Here is a 27492-nt window from a genome sequence, read left to right as displayed (position 1 = left end):
TTTCAACAAGGGAACAGTACACCAAAATTTCAAATGTTCCAGGGATTTTAAACAAATACAAGATTTCACAAATTTGTAAGAGAATTCATAAGGATTTCAAAAGATTTCAAAGAAATTACAATAGATTTTAAAGATTTGAATACATTTGAAAGATTAAAGAAATATTTTACAAATATTTCAAAGACTTCATACAGATTTAAAATAATTTTAAAGATTTCAAAGATTTTACAAACATTTTAAGATTCTCAAAGATTTTACAGAAATTTAAAGATTTTATAAAGATTTTAAATACTTATAACAAACGGTTATTTTATTATTTGATGTAAGCAAGGAGACCTGGAAAAACTTGATTTCTTGACATGGAAAACCTGGAAGAGACCTTGAATTTTGTTTCTAAGAATTGCTAGACACCCTGAACGGCGTTTTCAATGATCTCACCACCATATTACAAAACAATAATATAGATTTCAAAAGTTTTGAAAATATTTGAAAGATTTAAAAGGATTTTGAACATTTTACAAAGATTTTACGGGTTTCAAAGATTTAAAAAAGGAAATACACCAGATTTGAAGGATGTGAAACGATTTCAAACAATTCAATTATTTCAACGAATGAAAAAGATTTCACAAACAAAGATTTAAGAACATTTTCACAAATATTTTTAAAAATTTGAAAAGATTTCCCAAGGATTTCGAACATTTCATAAAGATAGCAAGGATTTCAAAGATTTGAAAAAGGCATGTATAGCACATATCAAAGATTTCGAACATTTTCAAAGATTTTAGGGAGAGTATAGTAAGCCATAGTTCTAAGATTTCAAAAGATTTTACACAGATTAAAAATATTTGAATGATTCCGAATTGATACAAAAGATTTTACAAAGATTTAAAAGACTTCATTAAAATTTTATAAAGATGTAAAAATAATACCAGAATTCTAAAGATTAAAAAATAAATAGTACGCCGGGTTTTAAAGAATTTAAAACATTTCTAATATTTTCAACGATTTCAAATATTTTAATAATTTCAAACTAATCCGAAAGATTTGGAAAATGTTTCAAAGATGTTAAACCAAAAATTAAATAAAGCTTTTGCAAATATTTCAAAGATTTCATATATTTTCAAAAGGTTTCAAAAAAGTTCACAAAGATTTCAGATTTCAAAATATTAAAAAAAAAGATTTCACACATTTTAAACACTTTAAGAGATTTCAATGAATTTAAAAAGATTTCAACGATTTCAAATACGACTTATGTTTGAAAAAAAAAAAGAATTTGTTTATTTATGGTTTTGCCTTCTTTAAAAAATGTTCTCCAATAAAACATGAAATGGAACATTTTTACATTTATAATAAACTTCATTATTTTATTTTGGTTATTTTAATATTTGTTTAAAAAATGAGCCCTGGAAAAAGTTTAATTCTTGGCCCGAAAAAACCTTTAAAAGACTTTGAATTTCGTTCCTAAGAATCGCTGGGTACCCTCCCCAAGGCATTTTCAATAGTTTTAAATAGGTTCAAAGAATTCTAATGATTTGATATATTTTTTGGAATTTTAAAAGGCTTCAATGGATTTTTAATTTATTTTAATCATATAAAGGAATATAAAAAGATTTTAAGTATTTTAAGGCATTTCCAAAGATTCCAAGGCATTTTCATGGCCTCAAAATTTAAAAAAATTAAAGGATTTGAAATCCTTTAGGGCATTTTAAAAGATTTCAAGAGATTTTCAAAGCTTTAAAAAATTTCAAAGAATTATAAAAGAGTTCAAAGAATCTTAAACGTTTGAGGGTATTGTGAAAGATTTCGATCGATTTTCATTAGCTCTAAAAAGTTTCAATTTTATTAAAAAGTTTTCAAAGGATTTGAAATATTTTCGAGAATTTTAAAAGCTTGCAAAGAGTTTTTGTTTTATTTTAATAATTTAAAGGGGTTTCAAAGGATTTGAAACATTTCAGGGAATATTTAAAGAATTGAAGACATTTTTCGAAGCATTTTCAAGATATTAATAATTTGCCAAGTAATTTCGAAGGATTTTAATTATTTTAAAGGATTTACAACAATTTCATGTGGTATTAAAGAATTTTCTAGAATGTTCGAAGCTCGAAGATATGCAATGATTTTATAAGACCTATAAGGTATTATTAGGATAGGATATTTGATAAGTTTTCAATGGGTATTATAAGATTTTCGAGGATTTTAAAGATTTAAAAATAATTCAAGACATTTCCAAAGATTTTAGGATATTTTAAGAGATTCTAAGGGATTTTCGATTTAATTCAATAATTTGAAGGGGAATTCAATAAACTTGTATTATTTTATAATATTTTTAAAAATGTGAAGGAATTTTCTAGACTGTACATGTTTTAAAAATATTGGATGTGAAATATCTTAGGGTATTTTTATTACACTTTAATCATGTTAGTAGTATTTTTAAAACTTCGAGTGAATTTTCAAGAGCCTTAAAAAGTCACAAGTGATTTAAAAAGATTGGATATATTTGAGAGTATTTTTAAAAATTCCCAGAAATTTTCAAGAGCTTTAACAATTTCTCAGGGTTTTTAAAGGGTTTGGAAATATTTTAGGAGTTTACATAATTTCAAAGGATTTAAAATATTTTAGGGCATTTTAAAAGATTCCAAGGCATGTTCTCGAGTTTTAAACAGTTTCAAAGTATTTGAAATATTTTAGGGTATTTGAAAAGATTTAAAGAAATTTTCGAGAGATTTTTTTTTTCTTCAAAAATTGTTTTATGGCGTTATAAAGAATTTCCTAGCATATCGGAAGATATGGTATGATTTTACAAGGCCTTGAAGGTTTTAAAATATTTAGAAATATTTCAAGGAATTCTATCAGATTTTCGAGAATTTCAGTCATTTCAGTAGTATTTAAAAGATCTTAAGGTTCGAGAAATATTAGGTTTCATAGAATCACACAGGATTTTATAATACTTAAATGGATTTAAAACAATTTATTTACAATATGTGACAGATTTTGTAGGGTTGCAAAGTTTTGAAGAGATTTTCAAATATTTTTTGTAATTCATTTGAATTATTTTAAATTCATCTTCAATTATTAGGTATTTCATCAACAAAATTTTAATTCCTTTGAATTTCTCTAAACTTACTGAATTTAATTAATGTTTTCATATTTTTGAGTTGTTTTGAATCGTCTTGGTTTAAAGTTAATCTTTTTGGTTTAAAATTCAACTATTCCATTAAGTTGAAAATTCCACTATTTAATCAACTATTTTATTTGCATTTATCTGGTTGAGAATGAAATAGTTTTACTTGATAAGTTAGGAATTTGAAGCTGTTTAAATTGAATTTAATATAGTAGCCACATTGATAAAATTTAAGTACAATAAGATAAAATAAAAATTTCTTTGAACTACTATTCAAATTCATGGACTTCAAGCCAAATTCAAGGAATGATTAATCATGTTTTAGTATTATTTAATTAATCTATGGTGCTAATATATTTAACAATATTATCTAATAAAATTTCTCAAAGCTTTATAAGTTAAGTAAATTAATTGAATCCTTAGAAACTGATAAAAAAAAACATTATTTATAATAAACTCAAGAACTTGTGTAACTTTCAGAGTAGATTCTTTAAAAAAATGCGAAATATTTGAATGGCTGCCTATTATGAAAAATTATACTTGGAATTGTCAGGAAATTTTTGCCGGAATTCGAGTAGACATTCTGTAAAAGTGAAATGTGTTTCTAAAATCGTAATGAATTCTTTCCAGACTATAAACGCATCTCCGAAGTTTTTTCAACACGTGCGTAAAGTTCTCGGAGTCTCCTTGGTACAGCAAGTTGTAATTGAAATCGCCTTGCAACATTCCGAGAACCCGGAAATCCAAACTTCAGCACTAGAAGATCTCCAAAAGCTGGTGCCGGATTTGATAAAGAATTACGTCAACTCGGAGAATATTAAGAAGCAGAACGACGGTTTAAACGACTGTTCGCCCGAGATCCTACACTTTATTCTATTATTTATATTGCAAATTCCGAGTCGTATTGAACTTACGCCAGATTCAAAGGAAAAATTTCTAAAAAATTTGCGGCGGGACTTTCCCCGTGAACTGGTACCAGTGGTGCTAGCACCACTTTTGTATCCAGGCGACGGGGAAGCGCCGCGTGATACCCAGCATACAATGACGACCAGTCAAATGGTAGGTTTCAAATTTTAGGTTTCAAGAAATTAAACATTTAGGGGCGGAATTTTAGTTTTTATAGTTCTTAAATGCCCAATAATGTTATGTTGATCAAATGTTCTCGAGAATATGCTCAGCATTTTGGAGAATTTAAAGCATTTATTGTTTAAACAAATATATTATAATTACTACCTGTATTTTGACAAAAATATTCTGGAGTGACAAACATTTGAGGAAATGTCAGGAAAAGCCTGATAGAGTTGGTGAATTTTCGAAAAACTAAATTTGTAGTTAATTTTATTATTATGGATAAAGATCGCAACTGTTTGGTTGAAAATTGAACTCGTTTTGGTTGAGGATTCAAACAATTTAATGAAAATTCATCTTTTTTTGTTGAATTCAACTATTTTTGGTATAACATTAAAATTCTTTCTGGTTGAAATATCAAATATTTTTGTTTTTCAAAATTTAATCATTTCGTTGAAATTTATGTCTTTTTCAGTTGAAAATTGTTTTAACTGAAACTTTAATTAGTTCATATTTGGGCCAGCATTTATCTTAAGTTGAAAATTCAAATATTTGGGTTCAAATTCCGCTATTTTACTGAAAATTAGAATTTGTGGGAGAATATTTAAGCTGCTTGTTGACTAATTCCTATTTTTGGTTGGAAATTTCTTTAAAAATTCAAATATTTAGTTTAAAACGGCATGTGCTTGGTTCAAAATCTATCTATTTTGGTAGGAAATTTATCTTATTGGTTGAGATTTAATCTTTTTGGTTGAAATCTTATTTTCGGTACAAAATTTATCTTAAGTTAAAAATCCATGTATTTGATTAGCAATTACATTTTTTTAGTTAAAGATTTATCATTTTAGTTGAAAAATTCACTTTAACTATTCCATTTTTTTGTCGAAAATTTACCTTCTTTGATAGAAATGTAGTCTTTTTCGTTAGAAAATGTTCTGTTTGTAGAAAATTTAATTCATTTCTTTAGTTCAAAGCAAATATTTAGTTAAAAATTCGTTTTTTTTATAAAAAATTCATATTTTGGGTTGAAAATTCCACTATTTAGTCAAAAATTCATATTTTTAGTTGCAAATTCATCACAGATTAAAAATTATTTTCTTTGGCTGAAAGTTCGTTTTTTGGTTCAAAATCTATTTTGACAGGAAATTCATCTTATTGGTTGAGATTTCACCTTTTTGGTTGAAAATTATTTTTTTCTTTTTTAGAATTAATTTTTTAAACTGAAAATGTAACTGTTCCATTTTTCGTCAAAAATCTATTTTTATAGAAATTTAATCTTGGTTGTAAATTTACTTTAATTATTACATTTTTTGTCGAAAATGTACCTTCTTTGATAGAAATGTAATCTTTTTCTTTAAAAAATGTTCTGTTTTGTAGATAATTGAACTATTATATTTTTGTTTAAGAATTAATTTCTACAGTTGAAAAAAAGATTTAATTAAAAATTCGTTTTTTTTTTTTTGTATAAAAACATCTTTTGGGTTGAAAATTCCACTATTTGGTCAAAAATTCATATTTTTGGTTGCAAATTCATCACTGTGTATAAAAATTATTTTCTTTGCTTGAAAATGTATATTTTTAGTTAAAAATTATCAAATTATGCTGAAAACTCGTTTTTTGTTTTGTTTAAAATTTGCTTTTCTAAGAGCAAATTGAAATATTCTAGTTTTGATTTTTAAATGTATCTTTTTTTAGTTGAAAATTAATATATTTTATTAAAACTGTATCTTTTTAGGTAGAAAATTCGTCTTTTTTGTTTAAAATTTAATTATTTTGTTGACAATTTATTTTAGTTGAAATTTGATTGTTTTAACTGAAAATTTAATTCTTCAATTTTTGATCAAAAAATATATATTTTTTTTCAATGAAGAAAAAACTTGTTGATTTTTTTTTTTAACATTTATTTTTGTAACATGTCAACTATTTTAGTTTTCGTTGAAAATTGATCTTTTTTATATTAAAATTAATATACATTGCTGAAAATGAGTCTTTTTTGGTAGAAAATTAATCTTAACATTCAACTATTTCGTTAGAAAAATCATATTTTTGGTTGAAAATTCATTATTTTAGTTCAAACTTCATTTCCTAGGTTCAAAAAATATCTGTTTGGTTTGAAAATTCAACTAAAAAAGGGTTAAAAATGTATTCACAAAAAATTTTTTTGTTACCATTTAAATTAAGAGCCCTTTCCAATTTGAATCGATACATTTTCCCGCGAAATTTTAACATTGTATTTATTAATAATAAAAATAGAAAGTACGATTTTTTAAATCCTAATTGAAAATGCTTATAAATGCTCTTTAAATTTCCAAAGCGCATAAAGGTCGAGCATATTCGTATGCTCGTGAGGATTTCTCCGAGCACTTAGTCTTTAGAACGCTAAGTTTTGATCATGACTTATATTATTTTAGGATGCAACCGCTTTAGTGGAACTCATAATGGAGTTAGGATACGGATTCACCAGTAGCGTGGAGGATTGTCGATCTGCTTTAACTGGACTTGGTGCTCGAGAAATTTCGGCATCATGTGTGGCAAGAGTCTTGGCTCATATGGCCCGCAGCTGCACTGGTCTAGACGATGCTGGAGGCTTACAGTCCTTTTGGTCGAATTCAAACTCTGGTCAGGATTCCAATAAAGATAAATCAGCTGACGGTGTTCCAAAAACATGGAATGTCGAAGTCTTTGTTCAGACTCTAAAAGACATCGTGAGTAGCTTTTGTTTTATTTTATTTTTTTGTTGAAACTCGAATTACTATAAAGTCTATACAGGGATCAACAATCTCGAAATATTTCCTCTTTTCTCCTTAAATATGCAATATTTGAAAATATGAATCTTCGTTCTGCATCTAGACATTTTTTTGATTCAGAACTAGAATATACTGCCGCTAGTAGTGACAGTTTTTTTTTTGTTATTGCAGAATGATTTGTTATAATTAATTTAACTTTGTTAAATTGGACTCATTTCAAACTAAAGTATTTAGGATTTAAATAGAACTTTAAAGCTAAAATACTTTTTCGCTGATTCTATACAAATTACAGCCCTCATATACCGGTGCCTATACCTCCTAGGGAACCCTATATATTTACTTAAGGTCCCTAAAGTGCCCTATTTTCAAGATTTGATTCCTGTCGTACCCTATTTGCGAGCCATAACGGAACTTTCAAAAAGTTGATAATTAGATCGAAGCTTCCAAGAGTCAAGCATTTAAAAAAAAGCAAGAATCAGCGCATCTTTGAAAGATGTAACTGTCACTTTTTTTCAATAAAATAACTCATGAATCAATCACTATTTAACTCATATCTATACCTGTTTATGCATTGTCTTGAATTCTTTCGAAATATTGAAGGGTGTTGTTCAGATTTTAGAGTATTTTTTGAAACTTCTAAGGCATTTCAAGAGCTTTTAGTTTGAAAGGTTTGAGGGGTTTTTAAACGATTTCAAGGAATTATTAATTAATCTCATTAATTTGAAGAGATTTCAAAGTATTTGAAATATTTTAGGATAATGCATTTTCTAGAATTTCAGAAGATACAGAACGATTTTACAGGACCTATTAGGTTTTAATATATTTTGAAAGATTTCACAGGATTTATCAGATTTCCGAGAATGTCAATGATTTTAAGGGATTTTATTTAAGGCTGTCAGCGTATTTTAATGTATTTTACATGATGTCAGAAAATATCGTCATAGCATTTCATGGGATTTTATCATATTTTAGTGAATTTAAAGAATTTATTCACGAGAAGTGAGTTATTTTTTAGGGTTTCAAAGATTTAAAGAGATTTGACATTATTTGTTGGAATTCACCCTGAATACTTATTCATTTATCCTGAATTCTTTTTAATTCTTTAAGAGTTCTTTTTATTTTATTTTTTATTTATTTTAATGATTCTCAATTTACTGGATTGCAATGGAAATTTGTTATTTATTTCAATAATTTGAAGAGATTTCAAAAACTTTGAAACATTTAGGATATTTTAAAAGATTCCAAGGCATTTTAAAGAAATTTAAACGATTTCGAGGGATTTCTACAGATTTTAATAATCTTAAGGGATTTTAACATTTTAATGAATTTCCAAGAATTTATTCGCAATAAGTGAGGGATTTTGTAGGTTTTCAAAGATTTCAAGTAATTTTCAAATACTGTTTAAATTCATTTGGATTTAAAAAATGTTTTGGTCGATTCCTCTTGAAATATTTTAAACTCGTCTTAAATTCGTAGGAATTCCATCAACTTCTTTTGAATTCCCTTTTAATTTTTCTAATTTCAGTTTTAACGTACTGAATTCAATGAATTTACGCTTTTTTTTTTAAATTGTTTTTAAAATTCATTCTGATTTTTTATAAATTTCATCCAATTCTTTTCGTTTCCCTTACATTTTTTTAAATCCTCTCAAATTTTACTGAAATAAATGGGTAAAATTTGAAAGATTTGAAATTATTTGTTGAAATTCATCCTGAGTTCTTATTAATTTATCCTGAATCCTTTTAAATTCTTTGTAATTAACTTGATTTTTTTAAATTTACTTGAATTCTTTCAAATCTAATCAATTGAAGGGTCCGGGTCTAAACCCGTTAACTGACATTTCAGAAATTTTACACGACGAAGGAAAGTCGTTCCGCTGTAGATACCAAAAGGCGATTTTAGAAAATCTATTTAAAAAAAAAAACAAATAACAATTTTGCCATGTCATTTACGGGATATTAACTGCATATCAAAAATGTTAAAGAAATTACGAAAAAAAAATCAATGTCGAAAAAATGTCAGTTAACAGGTTTAGAATGAGGACTCTTCAATTCTACTTAGGTCAATGGATTCTTTTTTTTTATTTGTAAAAATTTTTATTTAATTGATCCTGAACTTTTATAACCTCACCTTGAATTGTTTAGCATTTCATCAGTCTTTTGAATTACCTGAAATTTTTCTAAGCTCATTTCAAAGTTACTGAGTTCAATTAAGTTTTTTTCATATTTTTAACTCGGTTTCAATTCTTTAGATTTTTTTTTTAATTTACCTTGAACATTTATGAAATTCACCGAATTCTTATCGTTTCCCTTTAATTTCTCTAAATTTATTCAAATTTTACGAAAATCAGTGGAATTGTTTGGATTAATTTGTTTTTCAATTTCTTTGAATTCTTTTGATTCTAACTTGAATTGTTTTGAAGTCTTATGACTTTATCCAGAATTTGTTACCATTTGAGCGCGAAAAAGTATCATATGACTAATTTCTAGAAAACTTTAGAGAATAAATTTAATTTAATTTTAAGGAATTTTTGCGGTTTTCAATAGTTTCAATAGTAATTCATTTAAAAAAATCGCAAAGCGTTTCAAGAGATTTCGTTTTGAAAATGGTAAAACTGTTGAAATAAAACAATTTTTATGGGGTTTTAGATAGTTTGTTTTTCATATTATAAAATCTACATCCAGGTACGTTAACGCACGGGTCATGCACATGCGTTTACTGCCAGCCTAAAATATTTTAGACGTTCAGAATTGAACTATGTTAAAGTGGATTCCTTCATTTAATAATGAAGGAATTTTTATCAGATGAAATATTCTTGTTTATGAGACCGATTTAAAACATATAAAAATTCTTTATTTAACAAATTTTATGTTTTTTTCTCTGACTTTTTTATATCGCCGTGAATATATTTTTAACAAGCTAGGTATATAATTAAAAAATTATTTAACATCATTAAAAAACAGTACAATTTCTTATAAAGAGCTTTTTTCTTCTTTTCTAAATGCAAACGTAAATTGTGTTTAATCTTTCCCCTATTTTCCTCCTTTTGCATGAAAAAAATACCCTATTTCCTCTTTCCTGTGAGCTCTTTTTGCGCTGTGATCCCTGGCTAGGAAGTGGAAACAAGACAAATATTTTGTCAAAACAGCCTTTAAATAAAAAAATATAATAAAAACTAATCAATGTCTTTCTCATTTCGCAGCAGTCGTCGATACAATGGAACGACGTGATCATACAACTCGATCACTCCGAATTCATCGTGAAAGATCGTCCAGGACTGAATTTACTGATCACCGGTTTGAGATTGGGCCTCCAACTCCAGGGTTTCCCCCTGGACGTATTTCCCGTCGAACTCTTCTACAGACACTGGGACAACGTGGAGGGTCAATTTTCTCTAGTACAACAAATTCTAAAGTGTCCAGACATCTTCTGCTTCGCGGACTATCCGTATCACTCGGTAACGGTCGATGTCCTGAAAGCAGCTCCGGAAGGTGATAGCAAAGAAGCGCAGACCTGGAGATCCTTGAATGTCGTGGAGCTTTTGCTGCACATGGCAGAGAGAGGATTATACGCACCAGTTCAAGACATATTCAAATGGCCAATCCAGCATTGTCCCGACGTTCTTGTCCTTGCCTTACTTCAAATCAATCCGCCAATCACTTTACTCAGACAGGAGCTGCTTAGCACTCTAATGCCAATTTTCTTCGGTAATCATCCCAATTCTGCTGTGATATTGCATCATGCCTGGCATGTAAATAACGTGAAGATAAAGACTATAATAATGCACGCCATGGCAGACTGGTACTTACGAGGTGATCATGACCAAACGAGATTATCCCGAATTCTAGATGTAGCGCAAGATCTGAAGGCACTATCCTCGCTGCTTAATGCACAGTCCTTTCCATTTGTCATTGATCTTGCCTGTCTCGCTTCGAGAAGGGAGTATTTAAAGCTTGAAAAGTGGCTTACAGATAAAATCAGAGACCATGGAGAAGTCTTTGTGACTGCTTGCGTCAAGTTTTTGCAAAGAAGATGTCCTCAAGTGACGGGTTCCGGTATCAAGGAAGATCCCACTGTTCCGAAAGCTAGCCAACTTCCACAGGAGACCCTCACGACGATTCTTGCGTGTCTACAGCATTGCGCTGGGTAAGCTGTAGTTTTTTCTTTTCTTCTAACAAACTTTTGATGCTTACGGGGGTGTTCAACAATCAGGGAAAAGCAGAGCATTTTTTGGTCAGGGATTTTAGAAAGAAAACTGGCAAAAGTCAAGGAATTTCGGTAGGAAACACTTTAGGTAACTGTCAAGAATAATTAGGGCGGCCACACAATCATATCACTTTAGACACTTTTATTTCAATTATTTATTCGATGAATTGAATTGGAAAAATTGAGAGAGAAAAATCACTATTGAATTCAAGTCTATACCTATTTCTGAATTTTGTTGAATTATTTTGAAATATTTTAGGATAATTCTGTAAAAGAATGAAATAATTTGAAAAATTTCCGGATATTTTTTTTTTAATTCCAAGCAATTTTCAAGAGCTTCATAAAGTTTTAAGAAATATTGTAGGGTATTTTTAAAGATTTCAATAATTTAAAGAGATTTCAATGACTTTGAAATTTCCAAGGATTTGAAATATTTTAGGATATTCTAAAAGATTCTAAGAAATTTTCGATTCATTTCAATAATTTGAACGGATTTCAAAAATTTTGAAATATTTTAGAATACTGTCAGGGTGTCTAGTGACCTTGAAACCCTGGAACTCTCCTTGATTTTTTTTAAAACAATCTTGAATTTTAATTATTCTTTTTTCTCTCTTTGAAAACAGTAATTTTATCGAAATGCGAAGAGTAATTTAAATCTTTTAGCCGATTATGAAAGAAACATCTCGTTTAGAAAAAATCTTGCTGCTGAAAATTTGTTTAGTCGTCAAGATATAATTTATCTTTTGTTTATTACAGAATAAATAAAGATATTGCAAGGCACTTTTTGTTGAGGTGTTCAACTTAAAAATTATAAAAATTATGAGTTCAAAATTTCGATGTTAATTCAGTTGTAGAATTTGAATAAGCCATGGCCATACAACGGATTTTTCGAGGGGTTGACCACTCGGTTTTTGAGTGTACAACATATTTCAAAAGGTTACAAAATATTTCTAAAGATTTCAAACATTTCAAAATATTTTAAATATCTTCAATGTTTCATAAAGATTCCACGGATGTTAACGATTTAAAAAGGCGCGCACGCCAGATTTCACAGCAATTTCACAAACATTTTAAAAATTTAAAGGATTTCAAAGATTTTAAAAAGGGTACAGTACACCAGATTAAAAATATTTCAAACAATTCAATGACTTCAACGAATACAAAAGATTTTCCAAAAACATTTCATATAGATTTGTAACATTTCACAAAGATTTGGAACATTTTACGAAGATTTGGAACATTTTACGAAGATTTTAAAACTTACAAAAGAGTTTAAAGCTTTTAAAAAGTGTATATTAAATCACATTTCTAAGATTTCAAAACATTTCAAAGATTTTAAACAATTCCAACATTTTTGTAGGCGATATCAAAAGATTTCACTAAGATTTATAAAAATTTAAATAATTCCAACGAATTTAGATTTCAAAAGATTTAACAAAGATTTCGTACACTGCACAAAGATTTTAAAACTTTCAAAAGATTTCAAAGCATTTCGAAGATTTTAAAGAACTTCAACATTTTGTAGGAGATATCAAAAGATTTAACAAAAGTTTCAAAGATTTCATAAAACATTCATAAAGATTTCAAAACAATACGAAAATTTCAAAGATTTCAACAAGGATGCAATACACCAGATTTCAAGGATTTTAAACCATTCCAAAGATTTGAAACGATTAAAAAATATTTAACAAGATTTCAAACAATTATAAAAGATTTTTCAAATATTTTAAAGAATTCTTAAGGATTTCAAAACATTTCAAGAATTTCAAAGATTCCAACACCAAATTTACAGATTTCAAATCATTTAAAATATTTTTAATGATTTCAAAAGGTTTCAACAAATTTGAGAAGATTTGAAAAGATTTTAATACTTCTAAACGAACAGAAAAGATTTCACGAACAAAGATTAAAGAAACATTTCAAAAATTTTATAAAGATTTAAAAAAATTGCACACAGTTTTCGTAAATCTCAAAGCTTTCAATGACTTAAAAGATTTCAACAAGGGTACAGTACAACAGATTTTAAAGATTTACAAATATTTTAAACGATATCAAAATTTTTTATAAGATTTCAAAAGATTTAACAAAGATTTCAAATATTCCAGTGATTTAAAACGATTACAACAAATTTCATAAAGAGTTAACAATTATTTCAAATATTCCATTAATTTCAAACGAATACAAAAGACTTAGAGAAGATTTCACAGTTTCTTTAAGAGTTCATAAGGATTTCAAAGGATTTCAAGAATTTCAAAACATTTCAAAGATTTTAAGTGATTACAAAAGGTTTCAACACACTTGAGAAGATTTCAAAAGACTTCAATGATTTTAAACAAACACAAAAGATTTCGCAAACAAAGATTAAAGAAAGTTCACCAAGATTTCAAGAATTTTAAAAGCTTTGAAAAATGATAAAAGATTTCACCGAAATTACAAGCTTTCACTAAGGTTTGTAATACTTCACAAAGATTTCAAAGATTTAAAAATATTCCTAATGATTTCAAAAATACGACTCATGTTCGCAAAAAATTAAGAATTTGTTTATTTACGATTCGGCTTTCTTCAGACATTTTTGGCTAATAAAAAATGAAATGGCTCATTTTTTACATGTATGACAAACTTTTATTTCATTATCTGATGTAAAAAAGGAGACCTGGAAAATTTTGGTTTTTGACCTGGAGAATCTGGAAAAGACCTTGAATTTTGTTCCTAAGAATCGCTAGACACCCTGACTATGAAAATTTTCCAAGAATTTTCAAGAGATGTGCATTTTCAAAAGATTAGAATTTTACAGATTGTATGGTATTTTTAAAAGTTAAAAGGATTTTTTAAAATTCTAAGGATAAAGTGCTGTCAAAGGATTTGAAGTATTTGAGAAAATGCTTGATAGATTTCACTATTTTGAAGGACTTCCAAATAATGTTTAAGATTCTAGAGCATTTAAAATAATTATACAAATATTATAGATTTCAGTCATTTGAATGTATTCCAAAGTATTTTTTAAATTTTAGTGCATTTTAAAAACTTCAAAGGAATATAAAGAGCTTTACAAAATTTAAAGGGATTTCAAAGAATTTGAAATATTTGAACATTTTCAAGTATTTCCAAGTATTTTTGACAGATTTCAATACTTTTAAGGGATTTGAAATATATATATATATATATATATATATATAAAATCTTAAAAGATTCCAAGGCATTTTCAAAAGGTTAAAACATTTTCAAGTAATTCCAAAGGATTAAAATAACTTTAGGGTATTTTAAAAATTTTCAGATATTTTTTCACGCGATTTCCAAAGATTTAAAAGAATTTTAAAGATTTTGGGATATTTTATAAGATTGTAATGAATTTTCAGTTGATTTTAATAATTTAAAAGGATTTCGATTTTTTCATTTTATGGTATTTAAATGTATTCTGAGGTATTTTTAAGATCTTTCCAGAATTGCAGCAGGGTTTCAAAGGATCTTAAAGAATTTGAAATATTTTTAGCTATTTTTAAATATTTGAAGGAAGTTTCGATTGGTCTCAATAATTTCAAGGGATTTTAAAGGATTTAAAATATTTTAGGGTATTTCAAAAGATTCCAAAGCATTTTCAGAAGATTGAAAGATTTTCCAAGGATTTGCATAATTGTATTGGGGTTTGGTAATCCTCAAGGGATCTTAATTCAAATTTTCAGGAGTTTAGGAAATATCAGATTTCAGGAGATTTTATGATATTTTGGTGGATTTCAAATAAATTATTCAAAAGAAATTAAGGAGTTCAAAGATTTTTAAGTATTTCAAAATATTACAGCAGATTTAAACAAAATTTTAAGATTTTAGGTTATTTTAGAAGATTCCATGGAATTTACAATTGATTTCAATAATTTAAAGGCATTTCAAAAAATTGTAGGGTATTTTAAATAATTCTAAGGAATTTTTATGAGCTTTCAAAATTTTCAAAGAGGTTTCAAAAGATATTAACTGATTTGAAGTAATTTGATTATTTTCGATTGATTTTCATAATTTGAAGTGATTCCAAAGAAGTTTTAAGATTCAAGGCATTTTCAAGTGATTTAGAAAATTTCAAGCGATTAGAAAGGATTGTTAAAGATATATATATATATATATATATATATATTTGAAAAATTTTCAATTTTTTTGCAATTTTCTTGAATTCATGTGGAATTTATCCTGAATTCTTTTAAATTATTTTTAATTCTTAAATTCTTGAATTTTTTAATTCACTTGATTTATTCGAAATTCACTAAATTCTGCTCAATTAAATGATTTTTTTTTATTTTTTGAAGTTATTGTTTCATTCATCTTAATGTTTTTAAACTCATTTCAAACTTACTAAATTCAATTTTTTTTATTTTTGAATTTCTTTCAATTTACTTGAATTCTTTTTAAAGTCACTTTGAATTTGTATGAATTTAATCGAATTCTTCACATATACTTTTCATTCCTCTTAATTCCTTCCAAGCTTACTAAAACCAATGGTAGTTTTTGGACTTTTTTGCAATTCAATTGAATTCATTTAAATTCAAAAGAAAATTAGTCAATTTCAGTCACTTTTTGGGTTAGAATTGAGTCATTTTTTGGTCACTTTTTTCAATTAAATTAGGTTGTGGTAGGCGTATGATTAACAATTTTTCACTTGTTTTATTCCATTTGTAAAAGATTCTGAATGAAAAGTGTTACAAGTTGAGAATTTTAGTCTTCAAATATTAATGACTAGAGAAAATAAAATATTAAGGGAAAAGTCGGGGAATTTTGAAAATAAAGTTTTGCCGTCACCCTGGCTTAGAATGATCACTGGGCCTGGCAATCGGGAATTAAAATATTGATTACTTTTTCAGAAATGTTTCCCAGGATTGCGCGGAGGCAATCATGACGATGGTACAAAATTGTAGTTTGATGTTAAGTAAAGGAACAATGAATAGACCACCACCACAAGGTGTTTTGAGGCACCGAGGCCTCGAACCTTTCAATCCCGCAACTCTCGGAGGACAAGTAAGTTCAAACTCATCTCCTCGAAAAATTCCATCTCCTGGAAGCATGCGATATTTGATTTTCCCTTTACAATTTTCAGTTATTCACCTCAAAACAAGTGGACCCTCTCGGGAATTTAGGTTCTAGTCTAGCATCAATGGGTCTCGGTTCCAGTCTCGGTCCTCCAAGTAGTTCAGCATTTAATTTGCCAGGAGCACTCGGACCTTTGGTTTCCGCTCCTGGATCACCCTCGCGACTAATGGGACCGTCCCCAAGTCCATTTCCGGGTATACTGCCTCTAACATCTCAACTCCACTCAGGAGCAGTTGGCACTCAAGGGCCTTCAGTGATCGCCGGAACAACCGCAATTGGTGGCCTAGGTCGCCTCGGGCCTCCAGCTGGAAGTGAAAAGGCAAGACTTCCAGACACGGCCAATCTTTTCCCCGACATGGCACAAAATGTCTCGAAAGAGATCGAGGATGAAGCTAATGGGTATTTCCAACGAATCTACAATCACCCGCCACATCCAACATTGTCGATCGACGAGGTTCTCGATATGCTGAAGAGATTCCAGGACTCGGGGATTAAAAGAGAGCGCGATGTATTCAACTGCATGTTGCGCAATCTCTTTGAAGAGTACAGATTTTTCCCCCAATATCCCGAAAAAGAATTACATATTACGGCGCAGCTTTTTGGCGGTATCATTGAGAGGGGCCTGGTGAACAGCTACATGACACTGGGCCTCGCTCTCAGGTTCGTGTTGGACGCTCTTCGAAAACCCGAAGGCACCAAGATGTACTATTTTGGTATCGCTGCCCTGGATCGATTTAAGAGCCGCTTAAAGGAATATCAGACTTACTGTGATCATGTCAGAACCATTCCCCACTTCAACGAATTCCCCACTCATCTGATTGAATACATCGAGTATGGCCTCCAAGCTCAAGAGCCTCCCTCGCGACCTCAAGGGCCCGTTGTTCCAAAAAACGTGATGATGCCCCCTCCCACGACTCCGTACAAGACTCTAACTACTACCACGATCACGACCAGCACCACGCAGTCGAAACCTGCTACAACTTCAACGGCCTCCCTGTCAGCAAGGGTAAGTTATTTTCTTAACAGGCCTCACAGACCGGGTCCCGATGTCCCCTATTGTACCTTATATTCAGTTAACAGGGTGGCCAACCATCCGGGAGATTTCCCTTATTTCATGATTCGCGCATTTTGTAATTCTTGAAATTTGCCAACTATAAAGTATATAATTTTCAAAGTGTTTAGAATAATTAAACTTTAAAGGTTGACAGTATTCAGGGGGGCCGCTGGCCCGGGAAAACGGGAAATGATAGTGAATTTATTTCTTGACCGGGAATTTTGCGAATTTTAAGAAGAAAAATTTGCCCAAGTTTGATTTCAACAGTTTTGTAAATAATTAAAGTATAAAAAACTGAACAATAATTGATTTGACAAAACGATTATAAATCCGTTTAAAATTTGGGAATTTCCAGATTGTAACTGTTTGAATTCGAAAATCTTAATACGAATTGAAATTAATATAATATCATTTATTCTGATAATTTTATTTTTAAATAACAATTTTAATGATTGATCAATAAAATATTTTTAATTCAAAATGTTAGGTCTTCCTTTATATTATTTTTTATGTTAAATTGAATAAATAAATTAATATATTATTTTTATTAGTTTTCTTAGCCATTAATAATTTCAATTTAATACGAGTAAATTGAATACAACTATATGCAAAATTAAGCACTTTGAAACTGAATTGTTTTACATAAAAAGCTTTAAATCTGTAGAATTTCGAAGAGCTTTTTAACTTTTAAAGTTACAATTTGACTCACTTTCATAATTCTTAAAAAGTTTCTAAATTTTTTGGTTGAAATCTGCAAAAATCTGCATTTCGTTTTAAATTCGGCTGTGGGTATTTTCACCAAAATTTCGGTACGAATATCCCAATTTTTTCGGGTCATAAACTTCTTGTAAATTATTAAAAATAATTTCAAGTTCTAAATTTAATTTTGATATTTTTAAAACATCTAAATATCTCTTAAAATTACTCTAATTTTTTCTACAAATAATAATTGTTCCTATTATTATTTATAAATTCAAATGTTAAGGATTTTTGAATTTGCAAGGCTCTTTAAATGTTGTAGAAAAAATTCAATTCATTTAAAAATATATTTAAACGTTTCGAAAAAATTTCAAAAAAGATTTTAAATTTGGAAAAATTTAAAACCACTTCTAGATTTCTCAATATTTTTAAATAAAATTTTAATGTTTTTGAAGGATGCTGAAAATACTTCAAATGAAAATAACTTAACTTCTAATTTAAAAACTGTTAAGTTTAAAAAGAAATGATTTTTAATTTTTTAATTTCTCTAGCTTCAAATTACTTAAAAAAATATTATTTTGAACATTTTTAAAGTTGATTGCTTGATTCTTTAATTTAGAGTATTGACAATGTTAACGTAGATTGATATTTTTGTAATTTAATCTGAATCTTTGAACTCTATAATTTATAAAGGTTCTAAATTTCGAAGTTTATCTACATTTCATGTCAAATTTTTCAATTGTAAAGTGTTAGTACTTTCCATTCCATACGTGTAAATTTGATCTGTTGTTTATTGTTTATTCCTTTAAATGGAAAAATGCTTAGAACAAAGTTCGATTTTTTAAATTCCATTGACCGTGAAAAATGTTTGCGAATCGGGAAAAAACCGTGAAATGACGGGGAATTTTTTTCTTCGATTAAAACGGGCCACCCTGAATATTTCTCGCAGTGTTTAAAATTCTGCAATATGGAATGGTGAAAATGACAGTGACTTTTGATCTATCCAGTCATTTTAAATATCACTTTGATACTTATTAATAATAAATTAATCGTCTTTAAAATGTCTATAATTTTAATTTATATTATAGTTTTGAATGTGCAATTCTAAAACAGTTTAATATTCGAGGACTTGAAACTAAAAGTTTTTCTTAAACTATTTTGAGGAGACTTCGAATTTTAAACACAATATTGTAGTTTTAAATTTAAATATTCAAAATTTCAGGATCATTTCGCTATTAAATATTTCAAAATTTTATATTAAAAACCTTCATATTCAGTTTTGAATTTAATAATTGTGATGTAAATATAAAGCAATTTAGAATTGAAAAGCCTAAAATTCAGGGACCGAGAAACCGGGAAATGACCGGGAAAACCCGGGAAATGATAGTGAATTTATTTTTTGACCGGGAATTTTACAAATTTGTATAAGAAAAAAAATCTGTCCAACTTTCTTTGATTTCAAGCGTTGTTTAAATGATTAGTTAAATTGTGATTTTTTTCAATTATAATATCATTCAGTTTATAATGCGTAATTCTAAAATCTTTTGCTTAAAAAAATTTCTATTGAAGGTTTGTAATTTTTAAGCGTACATTTTCGAAGATTTTTGATAAAATTGAACTATTTGTACAAAAATATCGGAGAAAATAGTCGACGGCCTAATTTAAAACCAAATGTAGATTTTGGCAGATGTAACAAAAAAATTTAGAAGCTTTTTAGGCATTTTGAAAGGTTTCAGAAGAATTAAAAACATTATATAGACAAATTGAAAATCAATTTTTATTTCGGAAAATTAATTTGAAGAGAATATTTAAAAAGAATTGCAAAATCATGAAAAATTAATTTGGAGGATTTTAAGGAAATTTTTTCAATTTGGCAGGATTTTAAAAAAAATTGTAGAAAAAATTTTAGGAAAAATTCGAATAATTTCAAAAGATGCTTAGAAGTTCTGAAAAAATGTTAAATAAGTAAAAATTTGCAAAAATGTAAAACAACATGTAAATGCTTCAAGATTTTGAAATAAAACTTTGAAGCATTTTAAGGATTTTCAAACTATTTAAAATAAGAATAAATTTTTATTTAACAAGTGTTCAGTTTATAACAAAAAAATGTAATCCTATTTTAAATGTTTCTAGCCGAAAATGCTTAAAATGATATAATTTTGAAAAATTTAGAGCATTGAAAATGATAACGTGGTTTTATATTTTTGGAAGTGATTTTAAAGCTTTGAAGTCTATAATTTATAAAAATTATATTTTTAATTTTACAGTTAAACTGCATTTAAATTCAAGTTTAAAGTTAAGTTCTGAAAGTTTAAAATTTAAGATATCCACTTAGAGTACTTTAACTTGCAGCTCCGTTTGTATTCCTTCAAATGGAAAAAAATGAAATCATATTATAGAAATATTGTTTTGTATTCTTTATCTTAATTTTCAATTTTCAGTGTTAAGATTTTTAAATTGGCCGATTTTTAGTTGAAGATTTAAACACATAAATCTTTTCAATTTGAAAAATATTAGATTTGAAACTTTCTAGAAAAAAATTGCTTTTTGTAATATAAGAAAATTAAAATATCTGACATGAATACATCTTTAAATAGATAATTTCGGTGATTTGGAGTGGTGACAATTTCAGAGTTCTGAATTTTTATGACGAACTCTAAATTGAATGATTAATTTTTAATCTATTTAAATTTACTTCAAATAATTGAAATTTTAAAGGTTTTGAATATTAAAAAAGTTTTAATATCTCAATGTTTTGTGGCTAAATTTTTTTTTCAGTTTTCAAATGAAGTTCACATTCGTTTAAGTTTTAACGTTCTAAAGAAGAATTTGTTTCATTTTTAACCTTTTTCTTTTAAAATTACTATTTATTTTGTCAGTTTTTTAAAGAATATTTCAATATATTTTTTCATTTTAGGAAAATTGGTCTAATCAGCTTTAATGTTAACTTATAAGTTTATTATGTAATAACAATTTAAAATTCTAGTATTTCAAAAGCTTTCACTTTGCAAGATTCAATTTAGTTTTCAATATTAAATTGTCAAATTCTAATCGTTTTGCATTTAAAATTATCGAAATTTAATAGTTTTAAATCCTTAATTATTTAATTTTTAACGCTTTTAATTATAAAAAATATAGAATTTCAATTCCTCTGAATTTTAAATGACCCAATTTACAAAATTCGAACCTAAAATCGTGTTCGTTTCGTGATTCTCTAAATCAAATAAAAATTTTTTAACTTTTAATGCTTCAATTTGGAAATTATACAATTGAACTCCTTTTTCTAATTAAATTGTCCAAAATCGTTCGTATATATGTATTTTAAATTTCAGACGCATATAATTCGAAATTATGAATTATTAATTGTTTCAAAAATATTAAAATCCTTATATTAAAAAATTGGTTTAATAATGGATTTTTAAATTTGCATATTTTCATATTAGTAAATAGAAAGTCAGAGACATGAACGCGCGATTTGCGCGCGTGCATTTACTACCAGTCGGTAATAAAATACACCTCTATATTTTCCTTTATTAGACACAAAAATTTTCTTATCCTAATTATTATATACGATTTGAAGTCAAAATCAGTATTTTGAAAAGGTTTGCTGATATTTATCGACTTCAACAATTGATAATATATGAGAAAGCCGGGAGACGAAAATTTAAAAAATAGTGGCCACTCTAGTTAAGTTCCCTAAAGTACCCTATTTTCAATATTTGTTTCCGATGGTACCCTATTTGCAGCCCATAATGTAACTTTTAATAATGTCACTTTTCTTTTAATAAATTAACTCATGGGTTAACCTATTTCTAAATTGTCTTAAATTCTTTTGAAATATTTCAAATTATTTTTATAGATCTCGACAAATTTTCAGTAGATTTCAATAATTTGAAGGGATTTGAAATATTTTAGGGTATTTTTAAAACTTGAAAGGCATTTTCCAGGCATTTCAGGAAATGTTATTATATAATTTCACCGGATTTTATAGTATTTTAGTGAAGTTTAAAGAATTTATTCACGAGCAGTGAGGTATTTCGTTGGGTTCTAAAAATTTGAAGAGATTTGAGATTCAACCTGAATTCTTATCAATTTATCCTGAATTCTTTTAAATTCTTTCGAATTTTTTTTAATCACTTGAATTCTTCCAGATTTATTCGATTCTAGTCAATTCAGTCGATTTTTTTGAATGTTTAATGTTTTTATTTAATTGCTCCTTTGAATCAATTGATAAAATGATCAAAGGATTTAAAACATTTATTCACATTTTTTTCAAATCCCTTGGCATTTTCAAGAGCTTTAAAAAATTTCAAGGGATTTCAAAAGATTTTGAAGGATTTAAAACAAACTAAGTTATTTTAGGTTATTTTGAAAGATCAAAGTAATTTTTAATTGGTTTTAATCGTTTATTGGAGTTGTAAACGATTTTAAATATGTTAGGAAGTTTAAAAAGATTCCAAGAAATTATTAATTAATTTCATAAATTTGAAAACATTTCAAAGCGTTTAAAATATTTTAAGATAATGCATTTTCTAGAATTTCCAAAGATTTGGAACGATTTTACAGATGGTTTTAGCATATTTTAAAACAGTTAAAAAAATACATTTTCCGGGATTTCAAGAAATATTATAAAATTTCACGGGATTTTATAATATTTTAGTGGATTTCAAAGAATTTATTCACCAGAAATGAAATATTTCGTAGGATTTCAAAGGATTTTAAATATTTTCGGGAATCTTAAAAGATTCCAAAGAGTTTTTAGTTTATTAGATTAATTTGAAGGGATTTGAAAGGGTTTAAAATATTTCAGGGTAAATAATTTCCTATAATTTTGGAAAATATGCAACGATTTTATAGAACCTATAAGATTTTATTATATTTTAACAGGTTTCACGGGATTTTAAAAGGTTTCCGAGGATTTCAATGATTTTAAGAGATTTTTCAATGCACTCAATGTATTTTATTACATTTTTCCATATTGCAGGAAATATCGCTAGATTTCATAAAATTTTATGGAATTTAATAATATTTTAGTGGATTTTAAAGAATGTATTCAAGAGAAGTGAGGTATTTCATAGGATTTGAAAGATTTTAATAGTTTTGACATTAGTTTTTGGAATTCGTCTTGAGTTTTTATTAATTTATCCTGATTTTTGTAATCCTTTGGATTTCTTAAAATTTTTTTAATTCACTTGAATTCTACTACATTTAATTAATTGAATGGATTTTTTTTACTACTTAAAAGTTTTTTCAAGAACTTTAAAAAATTGTAAAGGATTTCATAAGATTTTAAAGGATTTGAAATATTTTAGGAAATTTTAAACGATTCACAGAATTTTTTAAATTTATTTCAATAGTTTCAATGGATTTTAAAGACTGAAATATTTTCGTTAAAGATTCCAAGGCATTTATAGGAGAAATAAAAAAAAATCATAATTTTAATTTTTTAATGGATTTCAAAGAATTTATTTACAACAAGTAAGGGATTTCGTAGGGTTGTAAAGATCTTCAATTCTTTTGATATATAAATTCACTTAATTCTACTCAATTCAAATAAGATTTTTCATATTTTTGAATTGTTTTTAATTTACTTGATTGTTTTTTAAATTCATCCTAAATTTGTAGAAATTTCATCTACTTGTTCTTATTTACTTAAAATTTCTCTAAATTCAATTTAAATTTATTGTAATGAGTCAAATTTGTTGCATTTTAAAATTGTTCCAATTTTAAAAAATTTTAAACTTGATTTATTTTGTAGTAATTAGTCACTTCTTTGTCATATCTGAGAAGGATTCTAAAGATTTGAAGAGATTTGATTTTTGTTTTGCATTCACATTGAATTCTTTGGAATTCTCTGGATTTTTTAAAAGTTGGTTGCATTTTCCTAAATTCACTCAATTCTATTTAATTCAATGTTTTAAAAATTTTTTATTTGATCGATCCTAAATTCTTTTAACCTCATCTTGACTTCATAGTCATTTTATAAAATTCTTTTTAATTCTCTTGCATTTTTAAGCTCATTTCAAAGTCACTGAATTCAACGAAGGTTCTTCACATTTTCAATTGTTTTCAATTCAGTAATATTTTATTAATTCACCTAGAATTTTTATAAATTTCATTGAATTGGTTTAGTCTATCTGAAATTGATCTAAATTTATTTCAATTTTACGGAAATCCATGGAATTTTTTGATTTTAAGATTTTTTGCCAATTCCTTTGATTTCCTTGGGATTTACCTTGAATCTTTTTAAAGTCATATGTATTAATCCTTCTATTATTACCCTTTGAGCGCGAAAAAAGTACCCTATGAACATGACAAAAAGTACCCTTTGGTCCCTATACTTTATCCCATAGGGACTGTGAGGCCTGTTTCTAACAAAATAATGTCTATTTGTTTTTCTAGTGTCTATTTGTGAACTGATATTTTTTATTTTCCCCGTTTTATTTAGAAACCTTTCATCTTTCAGCCCTCTATTGCAAACGCTACAAATATCGACACACTCCTTGTAGCAACAGACAAAGAGGAGAAGATAACGTCTCCACCCGAATCTTTACAAGACAAAACTGCCTTCATTTTCAACAACCTCAGTCAGTTAAATCTCCAGCAAAAGTGCGACGAGCTCCGTGACATTGTCACAGAAGAATACTGGCCTTGGATGGCGCAATATTTAGTAATGAAGCGAGCCAGCATAGAATTAAATTTCCATGCACTCTACTCGAACTTTCTCGACTGCTTAAAAATCCCCGATGTCAATAGAATGGTGACTAGAGAGACTTTCCGAAACATCAAAGTTTTGCTTCGAAGCGATAAGGGAATAGCAAACTTCTCGGATAGATCTCTTCTCAAGAACTTGGGTCATTGGCTAGGGATGTTAACTCTGGGAAGGAACAAACCTATTTTGCAGATCGACATTGATTTGAAGAGTTTATTGGCCGAAGCCTATAATAAGGGTCAGCAAGAATTGCTTTACGTTGTGCCTTTTGTGGCCAAAGTTCTGGAAAGTTGCGCGAAGAGTCGCGTCTTTCGACCACCCAATCCTTGGACGATTGCAATCATGAACGTTCTAGCGGAATTGCACCAAGAGCAGGACTTGAAGCTGAACTTGAAGTTTGAAATTGAAGTACTTTGTAAGAATTTGAGTATTGATGTGACGGAACTTAAACCTGCAATTTATCTGAAGGACCCGGAAAGGATCAGGACTTTAGAGTATCAGTTGTCGCATCCTAATAAGAAACACGAGGCGAGCAATAATCAACAACAGCAGCAGCCACAACAACAGCAACAGCAGCAACAACAGCAGCAACAACAACAGCAGCAGCAGCAACAGCAGCAGCAGCAGCATCACCAACAACCACAGGGACAAATTGAAGAGTTGGTGGGTCCAACGAATGCAGCAGCGATGATTGCACAAGTGGCTCCGCCAATTAATACGACACCATCGTTGCCTACTGGACCGCCTGAACCGAGGTTCAATTATTTGGACATTTCAGTCACTTCAGTTGCCAGTATTAATCAGCATATTACCATCAATAATCAAGTAAGTATATCTTTAAAATTCTACAGGGTGTCTGCCTGACCGGGATTTCTCTCTCGAATCTTCTAATGGGGGCGTTTACTACTCACCAGAGTGCCCGATCTGATCGAGTCCTAATTCTGCGAAAATTTAAATCTAATCAATCAAACATAACTCTTTTAATACAAATTATTAATAAAAGTGTATAGTTTATCTGTAAAATAAACTAAAAGAGTAAATCATTCAGTTTCTAGAAAACAAATTTTAATATACAAAATAAAAAGTACATGTTTTAATAATATTCTGCATTTTCCTTACCAAATAGTAGAATTTCCAACTAATGAAGATAAATTTTGTACCAAAAATTACATAGTTCAATTTTCAACCGAAATGATGAGTTTTTAATCAAGAAGATTAAGTTTCTACTAGAAAGACAAATTTTTAACAAAATAAATAAATTCCTAACTAAATACTGAAAGCTCTAACTAATAAAAGGGTAAATTTTCTACTAAAAAAAAAAACGAATTTTCAACCAAATTTTTAAATTTTCAACTAAAAACATGTTCAACTTAAAATGGAATAGCAAAGTTTTCAGATAAAACAAAATTTAATTCTCAACAGTATATACAATTTTCAAAAAAAAAGTGAATTTTTAATTAAAAATGGAATAGTTAAATTTTCTCTTCAAATCATTCATTTTCAAACCAAAAATAAAAAAAAACAATTTTTCAATAGAATAGTAGCATTTTTATCCATATAGACATTAATTTTCAACAACAAAAATTTTCAATAAAATAGTTCAATGTTAATCGAAAGAAATGAATTTTTAACTAAAAAAATTTTAACCAAAAATTAAATAGTTCACTTTTTAGTTAAAAAATAGTTTCAAGTAAAAAAAGGAGGTTTGAACGAGAGACTAAAGTTTTTAACCAAAAAGATCAATTTTCAAACAAGAAGACTAATTTTCTAAAAAAAAGTCGAGTTTTCAATTTAAAAAATAATTTTTAACAAAACAAATATTATTAACAAAATAGTTAAATTTTTAAACAAAATAAATGAATTTGCAAAGAAAAATAATAACTTTCTGACAAAAGTCAATTTTCAACCAAAAAGATCAATTTTCAAGAAGGGAAACGAATTTTAAAAAAACTATGTAGTCAAAACGTCAACCGCAAAATGATTTTTGAACTAAAAAGTTTAATTGTTAAGCATCAAGAATAATTTTCAAAAGAGACGAATTCAACCAAAAAAGACTAATTTCCAACAAATCATATGTAATTTTTCAAATAAAAAAGATAAATTCTCAATGAAAAACAGTTGAATTCAACCGTAAAAAAGAAGACGATTTTTCCCCAAAACAGTTAGTTTTTTTACATTTGAAAATAAGTTGTTTCTTTTAGTTTCTGCTTTAAAAAATAGAAAACTTTTGAAAACATCTACTTTGAAACGTTATTTCATTAAACAATAATGTTATATTTGTGAAATTCAGAACTATGCAAAAAACTGACCTTACTTGAAATATGAATATTTTCTTCATTTAAGACTGAATGACTCTATTCTCGGAAAATTTACTTGATACGATATTGATAATTGGAACATGGTATTTCCGTGAAGAATTAGAATTTTGTCTAAGGGACAGAATTTAAAAAAAAAAGTAATTTTCATTTTAGGGTCACATTATAATAGGAAATTTCTTCAAAAAATGATTATTTCTACTTTAGAATAGGGAGTTTTCATAAAGAATATAAGAATATAGTTTTAAAATATTCCTGTTCCAAGTCAGACTTCTTTTAGAATTTGAAACATCCCTCTTCCAAATTTTAGAAAAAGGAGGTTACTATATTTCTCACTTATAATGGCATATTTCTAAATAAATATAATTCTGATTTGGAACAAGGAATTTTGGAAATTAATTTCAATTGTCACTTGGTATAATATATTATTTAAAAGAATATCATTCTGAATTTGGACAGGTAAATAAATTAAATATAAAATAATTTCAACAAACAATTAA

The 27492-nt window shown here is 27.6% G+C and overlaps 1 protein-coding gene across 3 annotated transcripts in view; it reads left to right on the top strand.

The window, feature by feature from the left end:
* The window catches only part of LOC117177208 (CCR4-NOT transcription complex subunit 1), a 52855-nt gene that overhangs the window by 4005 nt on the left and 21358 nt on the right, over positions 1-27492 (top strand). The window contains exons 3-8 of one of the 3 annotated variants that reach the window (XM_033367754.1): positions 3752-4180; positions 6601-6894; positions 10142-11082; positions 15987-16140; positions 16220-17218; positions 24414-25502. In XM_033367754.1, coding sequence (XP_033223645.1) covers positions 3752-4180; positions 6601-6894; positions 10142-11082; positions 15987-16140; positions 16220-17218; positions 24414-25502 — 3906 coding nt within the window. Of the gene's footprint in view, positions 1-3751; positions 4181-6600; positions 6895-10138; positions 11083-15986; positions 16141-16219; positions 17219-24413; positions 25503-27492 lie in introns of all 3 variants that reach the window. The other 2 variants (XM_033367753.1, XM_033367755.1) reach the window with 2 other exon arrangements.

The sequence above is a fragment of the Belonocnema kinseyi genome, chromosome 7, assembly GCF_010883055.1.
Source record: "Belonocnema kinseyi isolate 2016_QV_RU_SX_M_011 chromosome 7, B_treatae_v1, whole genome shotgun sequence".
Classification (NCBI taxonomy): Eukaryota; Metazoa; Arthropoda; class Insecta; order Hymenoptera; family Cynipidae; genus Belonocnema; species Belonocnema kinseyi.
The sequence above is the reverse complement of the archived record's forward strand: the minus strand, read 5'-3'. Positions and strand labels throughout refer to the sequence as shown.